The sequence below is a fragment of the Struthio camelus genome, chromosome 2 (assembly GCF_040807025.1).
Source record: "Struthio camelus isolate bStrCam1 chromosome 2, bStrCam1.hap1, whole genome shotgun sequence".
NCBI lineage: Eukaryota > Metazoa > Chordata > Aves > Struthioniformes > Struthionidae > Struthio > Struthio camelus.
Window position 1 is genome coordinate 75176115 of NC_090943.1, and position 22846 is coordinate 75198960.

At 37.2% G+C, this 22846-nt stretch overlaps 1 protein-coding gene across 4 annotated transcripts in view; it reads left to right on the plus strand.

Moving 5' to 3' along the window:
* The window catches only part of TMEFF1 (transmembrane protein with EGF like and two follistatin like domains 1), a 115638-nt gene extending 92792 nt beyond the window's left edge, over window positions 1-22846 (plus strand). The window contains exons 6-11 of one of the 4 annotated variants that reach the window (XM_068936311.1): window positions 10794-10942; window positions 11834-11899; window positions 15073-15196; window positions 16497-16595; window positions 19871-20029; window positions 21550-22846. In XM_068936311.1, the coding sequence (XP_068792412.1) occupies window positions 10794-10942; window positions 11834-11899; window positions 15073-15196; window positions 16497-16595; window positions 19871-20029; window positions 21550-21634 (682 nt within the window). In that variant the 3' untranslated portion in view covers window positions 21635-22846. The remainder of the gene's footprint in view (window positions 1-10793; window positions 10943-11833; window positions 11900-15072; window positions 15197-16496; window positions 16596-19870; window positions 20030-21549) is intronic. The other 3 variants (XM_068936314.1, XM_068936313.1, XM_068936315.1) reach the window with 3 other exon arrangements.

The window sequence follows — 22846 nt, forward strand, 5'->3', positions numbered from 1 at the left end:
TCACATTTTATTTCTTCAGATATGTAGTATCTTTTCAACACAAAAAGTAGCATATGCTTATGAGGAGCTGAATCTTCTGCTCTTGCATTCTATTTTATGTGGTGTGTCTCTTTCCTCTTGAATGCCAAAGGACTTCTAGGTAACCTGAAAAAACATGCCAATGTGTAGCAAGTGTTTGAAAGAATGTTGATTTTTAAAGTGTGTTGTAACTTCAGAAAAATAATATCCAGAATGAAATCGTAGAACTGTAGAATACTTTAGGTTAGAAGGGCTCTCTAGTGAGTCATCTGGCCCAACCTCCCTCCCTGCACTCAAAGCAAATCTAATCCATTCAGGTTGCTCAGAGCCCTCTCCAGGTGAGCTCTAAACATGTATGCAGGAGAGCTGACAAGCTTCCTGGGTATCTGTTCACGTGCTAAACTGCTCTCACGCTGAGGAATGTTTTTCCTTAATCAGAATTTCTCTTGCTGCCGCTTGTGACTGTTGTCTCTCATTCTTTTGCTGTACATCTCTGAGAAGAGTCTCTGTCATCTTGACAACCCCTCTTTAGGTAGCTGATGACAGCAATTAGATGCCTCCTCAGCTTTCTCTTCTCTGGGCTAAATAAGCCCAGCTCCCCTGCCATTCCTGATGCATCACACACTCTAGCCCTCTAACTGTCCTAGTGGCTCTGTGCTGGACCCTCTCCAGTTTGTCAAATATTTGTTGTATTGGAGATTACAAAACTGGACAAAGTACTCTAGATGTGACTTCATGAGTACTAGCGGAGGGGAGTAATTGTTTCTCCTGCTCTGCTGGCTACAATCTGCTGGCTGATGCAGCCCAGGATGCAGTTGACCTTCTCCACTGCAAAGACCCGTTGCTGGTTTATGTGAACTTGTTGTCCACTAGGACCCCCCCAGGCTCTTTTTTTGCAGAACTGCTCTGCAGCCATTCCATCCCCAGCCCATCCTGTAGGGTGGAGCTATTCCATTTCTTGTGCTGGACTTTCCGTTTGTCATTGAACTTCAGGAGGTTCTTGTTGGCGTATTCCTCCAACTTGTCGAGAACGCATTTGAGCGGTAGCCCTGCCCTGCAGCTTATCAAGTGTTCAGTGACAATCTTCCTTTCCTTCAGTCCCCAAGTGTCTGAAATAATTTTTTTTAATTTTAACTAAAAATATCATTTTTCTTTTTTGTTTGCTGATGAGATAATCATGTTAACTCAATAATAGCTTAACTATAAAAGTTTAAATGTGTCATTTTAATGTCTTGTGTTATTAAATTTAATTAACGTTCTCATTTTTACCTATTTTTTGTTTTTTTAACAGATGAAACATTGAAATGAGATTCTGAGCACATTCAGCCTCTTTTAATAAAGCACACTTTGCTATCAAAGATCTGTTTTTACTCATAACATAGATTTTTCAAGAAAGATTGGCAACTGATCCCCAAGTAGACCTTTCCAGATTAATATTTTACAAGATTTACTTTGGAAAGGAAATGTGTTTCAGTGGCACATAGATCCAGCTGGAATATAATTTACGTAATATCTGTTTTCACAATGGCCGAAATAGAAATTCAGAATTATTAGTGTTAACACTTAGAAATACCTATATGAACATTTTCAGATTTTGGCCTTTGGCTTATCTGTATTATTTGTTTTCCAGGGAATGATCTGATATTTTTGATGTATAGTGTACTGGTTTGTACTAGCCTCTTTTGACCACTTTTTCACTCACTTACCATACTGAACAAGTTTTGACCTTTTTAGGATATGATATTGTGTGTGTGTGTGTGTGTGTGTGTGTATACAGATATTCATTGGGAAGGATTCTTAATCCTATGTGAATGCAATTCGATTTTCTTGTCCAGCAAAAAAAAAAAAGTGTATATATATATACATATATATACATATATATATATATATATATTACAGATTCTCAGGATATATATATATATATATATCCTGAGAATCTGTAAAATAACACAATGAACAAAATAGGATTTCTGATTGTGTTTTGTTCTGATTTGTGTTATTGAATTATGCAAAACTGGGCTATAGTAAATCCTGATATGAAAGGAACTGTATAATAGTCTCCTCATTCTACTGATTGTTAAGAAATGTAATAGATTCTAGGTGGATAATAATCCAGGCCTGTTTGTTTTTATATATATTTTAAAAACTTTGCAGGAGTGTATGCAAAGTCTTTGAAGGTTAATGCTATTTCAGGGTGGGAAGGAGTTAGGTCAGTCTTGTGAGAACAGACATATGCTGCTGGAAGCCAGCTAAAACTAGGAACTCAGTTTCTGCAATGGTCAGAGAAAGTCATGCCCTGAAATCAGAATAGAGAGAGAAGGGAGAGGGCGCTTGGCTGGCCAAGGCCATGGCTGAAAGCTAGTTGAATCACATTGTGTTTAAAGGATGTTCTGCATTACTGAGCAGAAGTAAAGATTGAGAGGATGTTTAAACAGGATGCAGAGAAGCTAGTGGAATTGAAATCTAGTTCTCTTGTCCTTATCTCCTCTGTGCCACAAAGGAATTTTAGAAAGGATTCCAAAAACACTAATGACGATTCAGCTCTAGCTGAATAGATGGAGAAATCACTTTGAAATCCGAAAGTTCTTAGTTCAGGATTCATCTGGGAAGAATTGCACACAAGGGACAAAACAACAAATGATGGTAAACCTTCATTTGACTTTATCACATTTGATTATCTTCTTAACTGCAATTGCAACACCTCTGCTATTTCAATTCACCTAAATTTATTCCACCTAGCAAATACTTATTCATCTGCTGTTCTCACACATTTTGTTTAATTCTAGTATTTCCATTTTAAAATTGTAAATAGATGTGCCAATAAAAAGGTGAGTAGCTGAGAAAGCTTACTGGTGCTACTAGAAGTAGGTAGCAAGCAGTAGTCTCTGGGAGGCCAATCCAGAAAAATACTTTCTTGAGCAAATTCCGGATGGATGCAAATACAGCAGCCTGATCTGTTAGTTGGAAAGACTGGCCTCTCTCAAAAGCCAGACCCATTCCATAAATATCTAATGCTTGTCCTTTCCTTTCTTTTCTCTTTTCTTACAATCTGCCATGTTTCTTAGGGACACAGAACTTCCAACACGTGCTGTACATCTTGAGGCCTGAAAATAAAAAGGAGCCTTGAAATGTATTCTGATCTCTAGGGATCTAACTAATTTATTGATAACAGCAAGTGTTCTTACAGTCTGAGCTTATTTCAGATGTGTCACATCATTTTACTAAACAAGTTTTCTTTGCTACACCTAGTAGCCTTTTGTAAATGATAGATACACTGTTCTTTTTTATTAAAAAACACCTAAAATGATCTTTGTTCTATATAATCACTATAAAGTGATTATATCACTTTAAAGTTACCCAAAATTCAAATGTTTTTGTATTTAAATAATATTGTTAATGAATGCTATGTATGCAACTTGTAAAAGCATTTTGTCACAGGAAATCTAAACTTCTATTTAATTCTGAAAAGCTAATCAACTCTCTAATGACATAAGTGATAAAATGAATTTTCTTTCTATGCACCCTAGTACATCCTAAAAACATCTGAATAAGTCCTAATGACTTTGCAGGACTAAGAGGGAGAAAAGATATATTGAGAACACTAAGCAGCAACCTTCTCCAGCAAGACATCAGCTTGGAGAATTAACTACCTGTTTCAAGCCTTTTTGTTAAAACCAAAAAGAACATTATCATGAGAAAATTCTTGACATGGTCCAAGTCCCGCTATCCCAGTGTGACCGTTATATCAACCAAGCTGTTAAGGCAAAAACTTCAAAAACTCATTCACTTTTTTTTTGGTAATAAGCATCAAGAACCTACAAGAGGTCCTTAATACAAGTTTCTCTTAAGTGACTTTTCCTTAAGTGACTAACGCTTTTCCTTGAGAGGTGCATTGAGCAACCGCATATCAGCCAGAAGGTTAGTTGGTAGATTTTTCTTTCTTTTCTTGGGGCACCAGGCATGTTCAGGTCTGTCAAATATATACAAGGCAAGAGAGCATAAGCTGTGGACACCTTATTCTAAGATTTTCCAAGATTTTTGACTTGTGTTGGCATATGATGATTGGTGTACCCAACATAGCTTGGCTTTGTCAAGCCTGAGGCAAGACCAAACACCTTCAAAAAGCTTTGGGGAAACAGAGGAGCTTTTTATTGTAGTTTTTTATTTCTGATGCAGACTTTGCTGTGCTTATGTCTATTTTTGTCAGCTCCAGATCAGCCTCTCACAATAGTTTATGCTTGGAACACTGCTGGACTTTACTTGAAGTTAGTCCAAAAAGCAAAAATATTAGAGAGGTGGAGAGAAAAATATGATGAAGTTTAAAAATGCTCTCTCATTTTTGTTTTGGAAGCTTTCAAAATGGTTGCTTTTCTCTTTGTGAACATTTGCAAAATTTAGGGGTTTATTTCCCAAGATCCTTCCCCATTCCCAAGATTCTTACTGATTCCCCTGTGGGGATAGTCATAAGGAATGAACATACTAGTCAGAGTGGCATTTGCCTGAGAGAGAGAGCTCAAGCTTCTGTGCTGTCTGTCTGTGAGACTTCTCACACGCTATTCAAGCAGTGTTACCGACTGCTCTGCAGGCTAGATGATCACTTCAGCTGTGATTGTCCCATATTCTCATTCCTGGTCTGCTTACAGCAAGGAAGTAAATTAGACCTAGGTTTGAACTTCAGGTTTTCCAAACTAGAGGCTCAAATACAAGGTGTTGGTTCTGCAGTTATATATGACTAACATCATCATATGCTATCATCTCCTTGGATTGTGCCAGCCATCCAAACCGGTCTTTAACATTTTGAAAAATATACTGAGGGGTCAAACCAACAGTTTTAAAGAGATTATAGGGAGTTAATTCCTCACATGAGAATTGAGTTTTTATATCTGAGACATTTCCTATTATTACAAATGCTGTTGCATGATACATACAGTTCTATTAGTTTTTTTTTAATATAAGACAGGCATTTTGGTACATTGTAATTCCAGTGTGCACTTACCTGCTTACATGAGGCAGCTCACTGATGCAGCACACCTCATTTTTATTTCTACTGATGATCAGGGATGGAAATGCATGTTTCTTTTTTATATAAGGAATATGAAGAAAATTCTATACAAAAATCAGTGTTAAAATATTTGAAGCTAGAGTCAAAACTGCAATGTTGTCTCAACAACTGCAGAATGATGTTTTAATATGTATTAAATATGAGAAGAACTAAAGTGATACATTCTATTCAAAATGCCTTTTTTTATAAATTCAGATCTTTACTTAACCTTTGTTCGTATATGATAGACAAGGTTTTCCAGTGCTTCCTATTTTATAAGATCATGTTCTGCTGCATAAAATTTCCTTATATTCTAACTGTATTAGCCAATATTTTCATGCTGGGTATGCACTCATGTGACATTGTATTTTTAACAGTTTCAGGTGAAAGTGTATAGTCCTGGGTAGATAGAGGATTTTTTTTCTGCATTAGAACAGAACAACTTTGCTAGCCCCTTGAGAGATGGAGGGATGGGAGGTATTGCTTTCAGACTTCATGTAGCACTGCCATTTGGAAGACTGGAAAAAGGAGAGATCCTATGAAATACAGGTCCTAAAATCCAACACTATGTACTAATTGTCTAAAGTAGTAAACTTCAGTTTCTGCTGGACCTGCAGCTTGTTTCCTACAACCTTTAGTTTGGCTTGCCAGTTTGAAGATTTTTCACAGGAAAGCATACCCTAATGCTCTATGTCATTCCCTAATTCTCCAGTGTGTTATGGGCTTCCAAAGAACAGGTTGTCAACATTTTCCAAAATAATCAAAACCTTTTGATCTGTTTGTTCCCAGAAACACTGAATTAGTTATGATTAATGCTTGCTTTGATTAATTATTAAGATTATATGCTATGAAGGAGACAGTCAGCTACTTGAGGTGCTTTTGAGAGGGTTTTTGGCAACACAGGGAGAAGTAACTCAACTAGATTTTTACTACAGCTTAAGTTTGCATTTTGCAATGGACATGCATATCCATGTTACCTGGACACAGCACTGCTGGGAGCTCAGGCAGGAGTGCAAAGAAATGCTTAAAAAGTGGGTTATTAGGAACTTTGCAAATGGGCTTAACTCTCTCCCCTTTAAGGTTCCCAGCTTATGTCCCTTCTGCATATCCCCACTCCCCTTTGCACCATCCTGATCTCACTCTTTTCTTCCCCTCTTTTCCTGACTAGCCCTATATTTTGTTCTCGTCTCTTTACATGCTCTCTCCCCAGTCTAAGCATAGTTTGTTAGGGAACAAATGACAATGCAGGAATTTTATTCTGTGTCCAATTTCAGGCAAATGTGTAGAAAAAAAGCCCACACCTTGTGATGCCTCACATAGATTCTTTCGGCTGGAAAATACAGCCCTCATTAAGATTTCTTTTCTTTGAAACGGAACTTTTAGTTCACAAACGTTTTCTGCGATGTCTTATCCCACACTCGGTGTGCTGCTTTGGCTTCTGTTGTCTGCAGCATGCGTGCAGCTCCAGGGGCTGTTCTTACTAGTCTTGGGCTTTGACTTCAATATGATATTATCATAAATTTGGAGGGGATGGTTTCCCTCAGAAGGCTGGATTTTCTGCCACCTTTGCAGTATCAAACTGTTGTCTATCTGTAGCTCTCTGACTTCAGGGTGTAGCTTACTTTCAGTATTTAATAGTAGGTTCTCTTGGGAATCTTCCAACGCTTTCTTGAGCTCTTTTTTGGTTTCAGTTTGTGGCTGTAAGCCTGTCTGCTTTCAGGAAGTGATATGCCAGTTTTAATTTTTTGATGTGCAGCGATTCACTCTCCCAAGTGAATTCACAAACACTGAATATTTAAAAACAATTTTTTTTTTCATTTTTTCTATTGAGAGTAATACTACCTGCCTTTGATTGCTCCTATCTCATAATTAGCCTTTCCTGCCCAGGTAGCTAAAAAATACATCAGCTGCTTCAGCACTGGCTCCTGTTAGAAATAGGGCTGCCTTCAGAATGTCTGTCTTTTTGCTGACTCCTGTTGCTTAGGCACAACAAGTGAATTATTACGTGAACTTCCTTCACTTGACTTCCAAAAATTCCATAAGGTCTTAGCTCTGAGGAAATAGTTCATTGCCCCATTGCTTCACACTGGATACTTTCCTTTTAGTCCTCATACCTTATAGCATCCAGGGATTGTACAGCATTTCCAGGAAAGCTGGCTTTATTTTGTGTCTAGTACCAATTAGCTATGAGTAAGAAGAACTTCACTGCACACCATTCAGGCTCTTTGACCAGAAATTTCAGGCCCTGAGGCTGAGTCCTCAGGATAGGAACCCATGTGGCTGTGGGCTTGTGCTACTACGCTCACATAAGGTGTATTAGCAAAGGGGAGTAGTATCACAGGATCACAGAACGGCCAAGGTTGGAGGGGCCTCTGGAGGTCATCTAGTCCACCCCCCTTCACCCCCCCCCGGCTCAACCAGGGTCATCTAGAGCACATTGCACAGGATTGCATCCAGGCAGGTTTTGAATGTCTCCAGGGAAGGAGACGCCACAACTTCTCTGGGCAACCTGTTCTATAGCAGAGGAGGTTGCTCATACACAAAAGGTAGCATCGTGGAGGTAGGAAAGTTTAGGCTATGAAAGTCAGTATCAAATGTTTTAAGAATTTCTTATTCGACTCCTCCTTTTCCCGTTCACCCCCACCTCACCTGTGTTGCTCCAATACTTACTGGAGCTGAGACTGAGGAAGGCACGTAATGAGCAGATTCACAACTCCAGATCTCTGCCTGATTCCCAGATCTATTCTCCCTAGCTCAGGGCTCCCCTGAGTACATGTGTTCCTGGCTTTCTCCCTGCCACCCTACCAACCCTCTTACCCTCACATTATCTTGCTCACCAGCAGCCATGTTCTCAATTTACCCTTCAATCCTCTGAAAGGCTTTAGGTTTCTATATTAGAATAATGAAGCATAATAATCTCAAATTTCTTAAGTGCATGAGTCACGTCATATTCCTCATTATCCTGCAGTATATTTAAATCTTTTTTTTTTTTTTTACAAACCAAACAACTCTGTCAAAGCAATTATGCAAATAACTGAATTGTCAAGTGAAGACCAGTCTTACTATTTTGCATCCCTGTCATAGGAAAGAAGTAGCTTAAATTGTGAAAACTAACAGGCAGATAACTGGGTGCATGTGTATGTGGGTGAATGTCCAAAATCGAACATTTGAGCTCTTGGGCAAAAGTCTGCTACTTGCTAGCTGCATATGGTATGGGCTGGTTGTAAATTCTGATAACACCCTGAGAAATTTTTGTACATAAGCTAGATGGTTAGAGTTAAGGTAACAGCAAGCTAAAGCTAAACAGAGTCAGAAATTTGCAACTGCCTCAAAATAGGCATTTTGCAATCCTAAGGAAGTAAGTATTTGACATTAGAGACTATATTTGAACATGACAATGGACAAAAATGTAAAACAAAAATTTTCCAATCAGTTTCAACTCTGACTGTAGTAACACCAAAAGAAAGAAAGAAATATTTTCACAGGTCACTGGGAATGACGAAAACCATCAATAGTTATGATACTGTGGACCTTGGATGATGACTACAGACAGAATTAGAATTGCTTGGGCATGGAAACTGTCTGTAAATAGAAGTAAATGTGCTCAAGCATGGGCACACACATGCAACCATGATTGCTTTGTGCTAAGACTGGATAAAGGTATTAGAAGCAAATAGCCAATGTCATGCAATGAGTACTATAGTATTCTCGGAAGTTTGTGTCAATATACGTGCAAAACTGCTGCGCTGTGGGCTTTTTAGCTGCATATTTGCATATATTAGGTTTAATCCTAATAAGCCCCTTATTAGGTTTAAAATTATGTTGGAATATGCAAACAAAGAAGTTCTTCCTTTCCTTTATGGTTTACTTTTCTAGTAACAAAAACTATTGTAGGTTCATCATGTTGATATTTAGTGACTTAAGGAATGCTTTGAGGTAGGTCCTTAAGATGTGTAGAGACTCTTTACTGGGGCAGTTTTTACCTGTCAGCAATATTCTGAGGTACACAGGCATGAAGCACTACTGGGAAAAGTAGTATCTTCAAAGCCACAAGTAATTTGTTAATTAGATAACAAAAGATGCTCAGGAAAAGGGAGGGAGAGAAAATGATAAGAGGAAGAAGAAAAAAGGTTCAGAGTAAAACCCCCAATATTTTCTCTTATTCAAGAAACTTAGGAGGCATTGAGGTCTTTCAGCATAAAGATCACAGGAAGATTTAAGAACTCTGTTACATCAGGTGAATGTCATCTGCCTTAATTATAACTATCACAATTAGAATTCAAATTGTTTTTTATTATCTAGGTTCTCTCAGAACTTAGGCATCAGCTAGGTGTCTAATTTCTAGGCAGATGAAATTAGAGGCAGTGACCCATCCACAATTACAGTTGTATGGAGCAAAGTGTGCTGATTTCAGTGCACTCTGGCCATCTTCAGTGTTTTAGCAGCATCGAATTCAGTTCTATTGTTACCATCTTGAGGCACACATATATCATCTTAATTCATTTACTTGTGGCTGAAACAGCTGGAAAGAATACAACTCTTGCAAGTTAGTAGTTTGGGTTTTTTTCATCCCACGTCTTATTAGAATGATTCAAGATTAAGCTATTGGCAGCTTCTAACAACCAGATCATGTGCCCTTTGTGTGGGCTTCCTGGCATGGAGAAGAAAGTAGCTTCTTGAGGTAAGACATAAATGTGCTCGCTGCCACTTCTTGAGAAGATGCAGTTCACCCCTTCCCTGCTGTTCTTGCAGCATGCAGAATGCGCCAGGTAGAGAGCTCCACCAGGTGCCCTCATTTCCATTCTCGAGCCAGAGAAATTCTCCTTACTTCTCCCCATCAGAGGCAGAGCATGGCTTGCAGAATACTATGAAATGCACAGAGAAAAACTTTCCTCTTAAAAAAGAAGTTTAGTTAAAAATTAGAATATTGACTGAAATAAACAAGCTGCTGAACTGGAAAGTGTTCCTATGCCATTCACACATGTCAAACTTCAAGACTTTTTGCTGGGGTAACAGAACTATCTAATAAAAGGGTGATGTGTCGTAGTCTTATCTAAGTATCTGGCTGACCTACCTTTGGGTTGTTAGGAATTATCTACGTGATAGGTCTTCTTTTTGCCTACCTTTCATTTTATGGTCCCTAGTTGCAAATTATGTGGAAAACACTGTGCCTGAAATGACAGAAGTGTTAATTGGATGCAATATGAAATACTTCAGATTGCATAATCCTGTTTTCAGTACAAGACAATACAGCCACTGTTAACTTTCAAAGGCATGAATGAAAGTCTTGTTAAAATAATACAGTTGACCAAGCATACTGATTTTGTTCAGCCTCTGAAATGAGAAAAGATTTTGTAGTACTTAACAGAAATGGGAGTTCCTTTTATTTTTTCCCTCTCAGAGATCCTAACACCCCCAAAAAGTGGAATATTGAATGAAACTTCCTAGCATTATCATTTTCAGGTGTTAATCAGAGACTCATATCATAGTAAAACTGTAAGAAATATCAGTGAATTATTAAAAAGCACACTGAAGCAGCTATCATAATTCTATAAATTCTGTACTGGAAATCTTAGATGTCAACGAATTCCTCAGTATATACATGCAACATGCTTTTTTCAGTGTAAAGGAAGCTGGTATCAGTATATGAGATAGTGTTTACTCATGACTCAATATTACCTAATTTTTGTTTGTTGAATGTCAAGTTTGTTCTGCTGTGTGCTTTTATTAACAGGTGTGTATGTAATATAGATTGCAGTGGATACAGTTTTAATCCTGTGTGTGCCTCTGATGGAAGTTCCTATAATAATCCATGCTTTGTTAGAGAAGCATCATGTCTGAGACAAGAACAGATTGACATAAGACATCTTGGACACTGCTCAGGTAGGTTTGATTTTATTTTTCTTAAAAATATAAATTCTGACATGAAAGGCTCAATAGAGCCTTTTCTTTTCCATTTTTAGTTAGAATTCACTGATCTAGTTATCAGTGAATTCCCGACCTATATTTTGTTTCCCCACTTAGGGAGACTTTTAAGTTCCTGAATCCCACAGAATGATTCAGATGTGGCTTGTTTACATTAGCTTTTCCTGGCTGCTATTACCTGAAAAAATAGTAAAAGGAGAACATAAGCAATAGCACACCAGATCTTATGTGAGAAGGCAGTAAGAACTAGGAGAGAAAAAGGAATACTAGTATGTGGAAAATGTTCACTATTGCTGATGTGAGCCATACAATACACTTCCAAGGTAAGTAAACTTGGGGCTCAATAGTGCAAATATTTATACGCTTCCTTTTCCAACTTTGGAACAGTTCACTGAAACAGTTTGATTACTGCCATATATTGTTAATTATGTGCATAACTGTTCAGTTTTGGGGTCTTGAATTCAGTCAAGCCAAGGTGAATTGAATTTAAGACCTTCTCATATGAATAATATCTTTCCAACATCTCTTTGCCACTTACATCTAGAAGCTGCAACCTTGAGTGTTCCAAACAAACCCAGAGACTGTCACTAAAATAACCTAGGCCTATCCCACAAAGGACATTTCTGTTCAAAACCTACACCTTGGAGTGTGACCCTTACTGCTCTAGATGCTGATGTTACTGACTCCATGGACCTGTTTATACAGGAGGAGCAGTGTACAAAAGTGATCAGTTATACTGTAACTAAAATACTTCTTTGAAATACTTTATTCTCTGACATTTCAATAATATATATGTAGTGGTCTGAAAATAAGCCTTTCCTACTATCCATGCATGTATTTATTATCCAGAAACAGATGGCACAAATGGAGTTGGAAAGAAAGATGATGGAATGCAGTATCGGCCAGAAGTGAAAGGTATTGTGTTGACATTATGCTATTAGGTTACAGTTTTATAAGATGACAAAATAGAGCACATAGGTGCCTTCTCATCTGCCCTAGAACTTTGATTTCTGTAACCAAGGCAGACACAAAGAATAGGCTTGTTTTTACAGCACTGTCCTCGCAAGGCTGGCAAGAAGGTGATATGAATGTTTTGTGAGTTTTGTCACCTCTATGCTGCTCAGCTACTCACCCCTCTGCTCATCTGTCACAGGAGTGCAATCTGCCCAGTAGCTGTGACAATGCTTTTGCTGTCACCAAGTCAGCATGTTCCTGCTGAAATGGCACAAGTCCCCTGTGGCCAATCTTTTCTGACCACTTATGAAAAAACTGACAGACTCTGTTAGATGATTTTAAAATGTTCTATAAAAATTAACATGCTGAATCACATTCGTTGAAATGCTTTAGCTATATGAACTAAACACTTAGCATAAATGAAATAAGAGAGAGATTCAATTTCTGCTTAGTTATTTTACTTGTTAGGACCTCATGTGTGTTAAGTGCATTCTCAGAAGACACACTTTTCTCTATTTCATGGCTGTTATTCAGAGTTGCTGTCTGGGACAAAGCACTTCTATCTTTCTCAAACAAGAAATATAGCACTTAAGGCAAAGAGCAAACCTCCACAGCTGTTAACTCTTCTGTCACAAAGAGGAGCATTGCCATCTTCTCTGTTAGCTGTGGTCTTTAATTTTTCTGTCATCATACTGTGGCACTTCCATGGCCTCCCAGACTAAAGCTGTCTGTCCAGGCACGGTTTTAGATACTCCTGTATGCTTCTTGAAAACCCATTCTTTCCCAAAAGGTTCCATATATTTTTCCTTTTAACAGGTTCTCTTATTTCACCATTTAAAAGTTACCAATTGGAATGATTTAATGTCAACTTTCGCATATGATGATGAAGGCATAAGAGGCACCAAGTGGCATTTACATGTTATTATGTCATGTAATGAAACACTACTTTTGGTTCCTATTCTGAAGAAGTTATAGTCTTTCCCTTATTGCATAGAAATTGCCTTTGAAATCTAGTTAGTGGAAAAAACGGTGTATGCCATTATTATTATTAATGTATATTGCTTGTGCATTCAGAGATGCATGCAGTCTGAAGTTAGGTAAATACTGTGCATTAAGGCAATATGTCTTATGTAGAAAAGGTTTAGGTTTTTTTTGTTTTTGTCATTAGTCAGGTCTTTTTAGACAGTGAGACTCTACGGTGAACTAATTTAAATGATTCCTTCCTCCAGAATGAGATAGCAATTCACACTTCTCTCCATTTGCTTTAGCTTTAAAGTCCTATGCATTTCTTTGTGTTAAACCCTCTTTCTTTGTGTGAAACCCTTTTGTGTTGAACTCTGAAGGTATAAAATCTTTTAGCCTTTAGACTCATAACTGTAACAGTCTCCTTCTCCCTGCGCTATGAGCATCTAACTAAAGTTGCACCAGAAAGGTCTTTCTTCCCCTATTCAGCTGACTTGTTGTTTTTGTCTCATCATGATGGACATCAGGGTTTCACGTTCTATGCCTGCCTCTTCTTTGTTGAGAAGTATCTGTACTTTTACATTCCATTACTCTTTCAAGTCTCCTACACCAGTAAAACCTTTCATTTTGAAGCTCTGAAGCAGTCTGGCCAGCCTCTCAGATTAAAAATTGATTCTCATCAATAGGTGAGTAAACGTCTATTTTGCACTAGGAATCTTCTCCTGCATTTAACAGGCATTCTTTGTTTAATACAAAGTTTTGGCTCTGCCTTGCGTGGCTATGGCTACGCAGCCCTCTTTGCAGGAGTTGCGTTTTTCACTGGGCCTTACATTTTATATTAGTGTATACTTAAAAAATATAGATCATGCACCTATCTAAACAGACTAATATAACTGTATGTAGCTTTTGATTGAGACTGGATGTGACAGTAATTAATTGCTTCGAGGAGAAGGGAGGTAACTGGTTTGGAGTGACCAGTCTCCAATTTTCTCCTCTTAAACATACCATAACATAGTTTATTCCAATTGGCCAATTTCTAACGTATGTGTAAGTATTGGGCAATGTTCTTCCAATATAGCAAATCTTTTACATCTTTGAAGCATAGCCTGAACCAATAGACTTCCTGATATCTAAAACCTCTAACATTTAGAGGTTTTCTTGGAACAAATTAGGAAATATAACAGAAAATGTTCATTTCAGGAAAACCTAAAACAGCAGTAAGCCTTTTTTTGTTGTATAAAGACATTCTCTTTCCTTTATGGTGTTATTTCAAATATCTGCAGTTGTACAAGAGGTTTCTTCCTCACAGTCGCCTTTTGCTTTGCACCTGCAGTTCATTATCATCTTGTATTTGTGACACTGTGTATCACTGTGCCGTGATAATGAACATAATTCCATAAATTCAGCATAGCATTCACATTTTTAGATCCCTGTACTTTAGACAAGTTGAGAACCAAATACAAACTCCTGTGTTTAGGATTTTATTACAGAACAATAGGGGAAAGAATAGTTGAAAATGTACACAACTTTTTTTAGTTTTAGTAATGTGACAGATATACAAAAGATCTTGGGGCAGCGGGGACTGCCTGCCAAAGGTATCTTAGCCTCACCTCAATATTTGGAGCTTTTCTCTCCATCAAAATGCTTCTCCAAGGTAGCTGTTTTAATGAGTTTGATTTCAATTATAGTGACTGTTGATCTCACTCAGATCAGGGCTTTACCACGTTGTTCTCTACCCAGTAATCATAAAATGTGGTTTACCTCCTTCTTGACCTTTCAGATTTTTTCCTCTGCTAAAATGCTGGAGGGAGCTTTATGTATCTATGTGTTAGCCCTTTGTCACAATGCCACTAACAAAACTTTTGCTCATCTTCCTGCATTGGGTTGGTTCTATGTCATGAAGACTTTTCTCTTTTCAACAAAACTGACAAAAATGCATATTTAGATATGGCCAAGGTTCAGTGCAATGCATCCTCACAGCTTTCTGTATGCACCTCTGAAATTTCATCCTTATGCTTTTGCTTTATTATTCTGTATTTCCTTTTCCACTACAAGTTTTTAATGATATGCTATTCTTGGTTGAGATTTTTTTATGACTATTGTAAATTATTTTTTATAAATATTGTAAATATTATTTTTTTATAAATATTGTATGTATATTTCTTTTTCAGATGCCAGTGATCAAAGAGAAGACATTTACGTTGGAAACCACATACCTTGTTCAGAAAGCTTCAATGGCTACTGTATACATGGAAAATGTGAATTCATTTATTCCACTCAGAAGGCTTCCTGCCGGTAAGTCCTTAATGCCTATGAAATATTCTTGAAATTACTGTAAAACTTAATCAAAATGCTCTCTAGACACAATCACAAAATGTATCAATTTGTAAATAGCTAAGCAGTGGCATAAAAACTATATCCTATGTTGTGGGCAGTTCACAGCTACGCCAGTCATGGGGCCGGTAGTGCTTGGAGGAAGGGCTCAGTCTCCCAGGCACAGATATCTGTCCATAAAACCTGATGGCTCAGAAGTCTTAGTGCATAGGTGAATGGTGAAAGGCCAGTGAGAAGCTGGGAAAGGGGAGGAACAGGAGAATGCTAGGACTGCTACAGGGAGTGGAGCTGAGTGGGAATGTGACATATATCTGTTTTGGACTCAAAATGCTGAATCCTTGCACAGCACAAAAGTGGGCACATCGAAGCAATCTCTTGCTTTATTTCAGCTCAGTTAGTAGATAGTTCTGAATCCCTTTGAGAATTGTGGCCTTAGTGTTATCTCCTTATTTTCATCTGCTATCTAGAGAAAATAAAATGCTGCCTTTTCCTTGCATGGCTTTTCTATATTAGCATACTTTTCCCATTGACCTCTTTCAGTCTGTTCTTGTGCTAGCTGGGCCTTTATTGCTCTATTCACAAATTCTTTCTAGGATATCAATATATTATTTTTAACATTTTATTACTCTTTTTCAAAATAGTATGCTTTATTTTATATGGACAGAATACAATTGCAAAATATTATTTAGCCTAAATCTTTTGTCTGCTAAGTATAATCTAGCAGTTCAGTAAAATCAGTATTAAGCCATTAAGTTTTTTCCTAAGAAATCTGAATTTTCCATTTTATTTCCTTAGCTCCCAAGTATGTTTTTATTTAAATTTTACCAAGTAAATTCTAATTTTCTGTTTTCTTTAAAAAAACATTAAAAGGCTATTCATAGAAAATGGATGCTTCTTCTTAATAACATGAAGTTTCCCACTTGTTAGTAGTAATTTCAATGCAGAACTTTTATCTTGCAAAGTTGTACTTTCAGATTAACGGAGCTGATGATGTTATAACTCTTTACTTTCCGTTACTTTGGAACCTTTAGCTGTAAATCTGTTAGATTCCATTATGGGTTTTTTTTTCACCTTGATCTTTAACGAGTGAGTGTATTTAGGGCTTTTTCTACTGCCAAGATTTAAACATTTCTAGTCTGATCAGAAAGTAGGAAGCCAAGAAAGAAGAGCCAGTGTGATTGTGGACGTAAGCATTTGGAAACCTTTATCTATCCTTTTCCCATCTGAGATGCTTTCTTTTTTATTTTCAACTTCCCTTTAGGACTGTATTTGTCTTTCACTTTTCTTTGGCCAGAACCAAGAGAGCCCAGAATGCCTTTGCTTCTCTTGGAAAACTGAGCACATCCCCAACGTTATCTTGGTGGGTATTAGGCAGCAGTACTTGACTGCAGTATTCTTTTGATCTGGAATTGTGTTTAACAATTTCTGATGGATTTGTTCTCAAAATAATCAAAGCAGAGGAATTTCAAAGAAAATATTCCCAGTTAAATGAACTAATATTTTTGGTTTCTCATAATTTTTTCTGGATACCATTAACCATAAATAGTCATTTATGATTCAATGATTATTCAAATATTTACATATTTATTATTAAATTAATGCATTAATATATCACTTTATAATGTATTTGATAATTATATTTACTGTTATGACCTTCAGTTATTTATTTAAACTTTTGGTTATTTAAGCCTGAACAGTAACTCAGCACGGACCTAGCACAATAAATCTCACTTGGTTCTAGTCAAGAATTTTTCACTGCCTGTTTGACCCCTAAATGTTAAATATTTTTGGATTTTTTTTTTTTTAGCCATTTAAATACTCATAGTCTCAACCTGTATGCATATGTTTCATTCTATAACAGTGTGTTATTTAGGAATCAAAGTGATTTATATCAGACAGCAATTAGCCATAGTAATCAAATAGTTCTACTGAAGAAAAAACTTCTCTCTCTCGAACAAAGAAAATACAATGAATAAATGCCAAGGGCAGATTATTATTTTTACGTGCTTTGCATTCTCAGCACATCTAGCATGTACATTTTCTATTTTGGTCCTCCTTTCCTGTAGTTACGTATGTAGATGTATTAGATGACTGACAAAACTGTAGAAAGCATGTGCACAGTGCAAATTCTGACTTTCACCAGCAGCTGGACACTGAGGACAGTGACTCTCCTTGCTTACTGCCCAGCAACCAACAGAACTGCCGGCAGGTGGGAGGGAGCAAGGTTTAGAAGTAAATTGTGTAATATTTAGCTTAGCAGCCTTTGCACAGCTAGGATCTGGGCTATCACCTGCTGCCCTCCTTGTGTAGTACAGTTCTGCCTTGTCTTTAGGGAAGGCTGCATCAAGAAGGCACAGTTTATCTTCTTGCCAAAAAATCTGTAGCTTCATCATGCTAACTCAGTTAATTGACTGATCAGCATATTCCAGCGTAAATCCATGCTGTCCTCTATTTACCATGCTATGTATTTATGCAGCAGGATGCTTTGAAAATTGTTCTGCTGGTTTGGCAGGTAACTTAAACTGGTGTCTAGTATTTCCATTCCACCACTACTTGGCATAAGCACCACTTCTTTGCAAGAATTCAATACTCCTGAATCTCCCCTCAATATCGGTCAGAAATAATTTCCTGATACATCAGTGTTTCTAGGAAACGTCTTTGAATTATTTGTGCTTCCTCTGCTTTGTTTTTGCCTCCTGTGCTTTAAAGCAATTCTTACATTGACAACGCTTGACTGTTGTTATCTTCTTTAATAAAAATAAAATCAAAGTACCAAGTAAGAATTCAGTGCTCTTTGCTAGCAATATGTTCTCTTTCTTATTATTCCTTCCTAGGTGATGAGTAGTGTTCCCTGTCCTCTTCCTTCTTCTTGCTAGTACGTCTTTCTCCTGGTTCCTTTCATGGTGATTACCAAGCTTGTTTACAGTAAATTTGGGCTTTCCTTTAATTTTTTTTTTTAATGTTTCTACAAACAGAATTAGTTCCTGTATTTCTTTACCAAGCTTATGGATGAATGAGACTGAGTCTAGGTTGCATTCAGGCTTATTTTATCCAGTTTACAGTAGGATTGTTTCTGTGCCTGTGTGTCCTTAATTCATCTCCAGCTTTCTACTCCATAACTGGCAGCCAATTGTATGGTTCAGTCATCCTTAATGATAAATGCACATCAATCCGTTTTAAACGATAGCTGTACTATGAACTTATTACTCTTTTGCTTATAAAGCTATCCTTTAAAACAAATAGTCACAGGTTCACACTTCAAAATGAAAGCTGAAGTTTTTCTTCTCACTGCCTAAACCAGCAAGAGGAGAAGGGATTAAAAGCCCTTGCTCAGGCAGCATAGAGGACAGTAAGTTGTGGCCTTTGATTATGCAGACTCCAGCTCAGTGTCTTGCGTAGCTCTTGCTTTTCCTTGCTGTGCTGCAGCCTCTCTTTTTTTTCTTGAAAAATTGCTCCAGAGCATGTTTTCATCACCACCTTCGTCACTAGCACATCTTGCATTCACTAAAAACATATGTCACTGATCAGGAGCAGCCTCTGCTGAGTTTTCCATTGAGATAACTGCTGGTTTGCTCAGGCAAGATACTAATTAGAGCAGCTGCTTCTGTTCTGCCTCCTACCATTTTCCCACCACCCCTAGCAAATTTCTATGGATTCTTCCATGAACACTCACTTAAGCAGTTGTGGGCTATTGGGTTCCCTCCCAAAAGTGTCCTGCAAGGTAGCTTGTTCTCCCTGAGGGGACTGTGAGATTTGAGTGAGCTGGCTAGTTCTGAGTCTCCATGATTTTTCCGTGCAGCTGGCCAGAGCAATAACCTGTTCTCTGTGAAGCACATTTAGCCTGAAATTCTCATTGACTTGGGGTAAAAGCTACTTAGCAAAGAGAAAGATGGAAAGATGGGGACAGGGCAGGAGGGTTTTTAATGCTAGTCTTGTCCAATAGTTTTCACAGGATTCCATTTCTATAGGCTGCAGTTTGAAAAAGCATGTTCTTTTTTTCTCACTTTTCAGAGTTTCTTTTCCTCCTTTTCATTCTACTTTTATCAACATTCCAGTTGAGTTCCATGAACATATCTTATTGTTTCATTTAGTCTGTCTACTTGTTTCATCTAGTTTCTTTATTCTTTCTAAAAATTGCTCCACATACTTCTTGTGCCAAATCAGGTCCTTTGCCATGAAGGTAGACTTTCAGAGAGGGCCACTAATATCCAGGGAAGTGGAGAATATCCATTCTGTTTCTTCTCTTGCCACAGGAATTCAAACTATTTTCAGATCCAAATACTACCATACCTCTGCCCTCTCACCAGCTGTTTCTCAGTTATCATTCATTCATTCACAGAATGGGCAGGATCTCAGAGGAGCTCTCTTGTGTAGTTATGCTCTTTAAATTTCATTTTAGTCTTCAGAAAGTAGTGCATTCTGAGTTGCTGAAATAGCAGTGATGTCACTAATGAATGTGTTTCTCTCCTGCTGTCATTGTAATGTTCTCCAGGCCTTACATTTATGTCTTGATTTTTCATATTTTCATTGATTACTGAGCTCTTTATCCCTCATTGTAGACTCTTTATTTATCTGAAAAAATGACTAGACTATTGTCAAAATATATATTCAATGAAATATTCCCTTTCTTTTCAGGTGTGAATCGGGATATACTGGACAGCACTGTGAAAAGACAGACTTTAGTATTCTTTATGTTGTCCCAAGTAGACAAAAGCTTACACATGTCCTTATTGCAGCAATAATTGGAGCTGTACAGATTGCCATTATAGTTGCAATTGTCATGTGCATAACAAGGTAGGTAAATACAAAACCAGTGTAAAAATTACACATTGTATGTTTTATATATCTTTCTAACAAGAAATATATCTTTCTAACAAGAAATATATATATTATATATATTTATATATATAAAATATATATTTCTTTCTAACAAGAAATATATCTTTTATGTATTGAAGTATTTAACCCTCCTGAAGTTTTATAAGCTTTAACATATATTCAGAAATCCCCAAATCAAATATACCTAATGACTGAGTAGAATGATTATGCAAATCATATTGCCAGTTTATGTCACACAACATACATTCATTTAAATTCACAAATCACTAGTGATCACTCTAAATCGCCAAACCAAATACCTAGCAGAATAAATTAGCCTTGAAGCATAGCTAAAAGGTCAGCTAAAGTGTTAGCCCTTCACTGGAGAAATTCAAGCAGTGATGATAACTCATTACCCCCACCCCACTCCCTCCCAGTGAAACCAGAGCCTTGTCAAGTTGCTGTTCTCAAAGGAAAACTGAATAGGCACATGAAGCATTTCAGTCCTACATTTGGGCATCCATGCCACACTTCACTTCCTCCTCCTCAACTTTTCCTTTGCTGCCTTCACTTTTTAAGGTCCACATATAGGCTCACAGAGCTTTCTGCTACTGCATTAGTGCACTGCTTTCCAAGCTCAGTGATGCAGAGGAACACTCATATGAATGAACAGTATGGCATCCTTCCCTGTCTCTCTTGTAAGGTTCAATGTAGCAGGTATACTTAAACAAATCTAATGCTTTCTGCACCTGTAAGACATGTTTAGCTCATGGAATTAAGGTCATCCCTTTTTTTAACCCAATATGCTCCTGATCCAAACACTTATGTGGCAGGTCCAGCAGCATCCTCTTTCATCCTCCCCTCAACAACTCCCCATACAGTGGGCAGGCCTTGGTGCCTCCCAGCAGAACTGCTCCATCTTGCATTGGCCACTCTCTAAAGTGCTGAGCAAGTCCCTTTCCACTCATAATTGCTGGCTTTCATTAATTCTTTCTTAATCATGTAACCATCTGCAAGAAAGGGAAGGTCTGTATCTCCCACAGAAAGTGGAGGTGGGCTCTGTATTGTGAGTGCCAACAAGTAGCAGGGCACCTGAAGGTCACATACTGCAAAGCTGAATGACGGAGTTTAGTCCCCTGGGCTTGATCCAGCAACAATCCTACCATGCACAGAATTTTAAGTGTGTTAAAAAGTAAAACCAGTGCCCTTACTCAAGCACTATGTATTTTGCTGGATCAAGGTTGAAGTACTTAGCATCTTTCTGCTTTGAGTCCCAGATCCAAGCAGCCTTCCCTTCAGGGTGATCTTAGCTCCCACAGGTGACCCAGGTGTCCATCTGGTACCAAATAATGGGGGCATTCCCCCAATCAGCATAGCTGAAATACTCTTTCTTATGTTGATTATAGAAAATAAAGTCAATTTACTAATGCTCTTTTAAAGTTTATATAGCATATGTAAAAACATCCATTCTTTTTCTTTCTCCTTTTTTAAAATAGAAAATGCCCCAAAAACAACAGAGGACGTCGGCAGAAGCAAAATCTAGGCCATTTTACTTCAGATACTTCATCCAGAATGGTTTAACTTAGTGATTTTTTTATACCTACATTGACCATGTGATGTACATTTTTATTATATCTTTTTTTTAAAGAATGGAATTATTTATTTCAGAGGCCTTATTTTTGAACATTTTTAGTGTACCAATGTTGGTCTGTATTCTGCAAGCATCAGCTCTGACAGCTATGGACTGTTTTAGTAACTTTACTTTCATGTTTTTGAATATAGTAGTTTATTTTCTGTATCTGTATCACATGGTTATATAATAGACTTGTGCTTTACTCATGGAATGTAATATTTTTGGGAACACAGACTTGTTTCACCAATGGTTGTAGATTAAAAAGCAAAACAACAAAACGTCCACATTACCTAGCAAACAAGGCATGAACTAAAGGTAAAAATGTTTACAGCTTACTTTTCTTATGAGAAACTAGAAAACACTGTGTTTAAATACCGTAGATATTTAAATGTTTTTGGAAGTTAGTAACTGATTTTTTAGACACTGCCTATCGCATGAACTGTGAAGCTGTGTGCTGTGTGTAGTTGTAACATATTTATAAAACGTATGGGCTGGGTCTAAGCACTGCCATCCTCATGAATAATTCCAATCATTTATTTTTAAAGAGGAAAATTATAAATGTCATAATTTGGGAAATTACCTGGTAGAGCAGATGGCACAGGTCCAAAAGAAGAAGGTCTTAGTACATTTAGGTATTGTAAAAATTGGTATTGAATAACTGAATTCAAATAGTTGGAATAAAGCCTACTTTATCACTGTTGAAGCTGTTTTAATACTTTTTTAAAAAGAATATGTGTTTTAACACCTACAATACAGATCATACAGTGTTTGTGATTAAAATAAATAAACAAAACAAAAGTGAATGAATTACTAGTGCTCTTGTATATTTTCAAGAGCTAAAAAAGTCTATCCAATTTAGTCTGCTGGTCATAGCTATATTAATAGACTGTTAGATGTTGTTTGAAAGATCCAGAGATAAAATGTGAATAGGATGTGTTCAGATGTTTAACATGTAGTTTAGGCTTTCAAAATTCTGCATGTAGGATTTCATAATTTGTTCAATAAAAAAAATTTCAACATTTTGAACTGGAAAAGCATGTCACAATACAACGTTTTTCACTATATTGCCTCTGTATTAGTGTGTTTGTTTGTTACCTGATGTGGTAATTGTAAGAATCTGAAGATCTGAAATTATTTTCATTAAAAAACAACTATGTTTA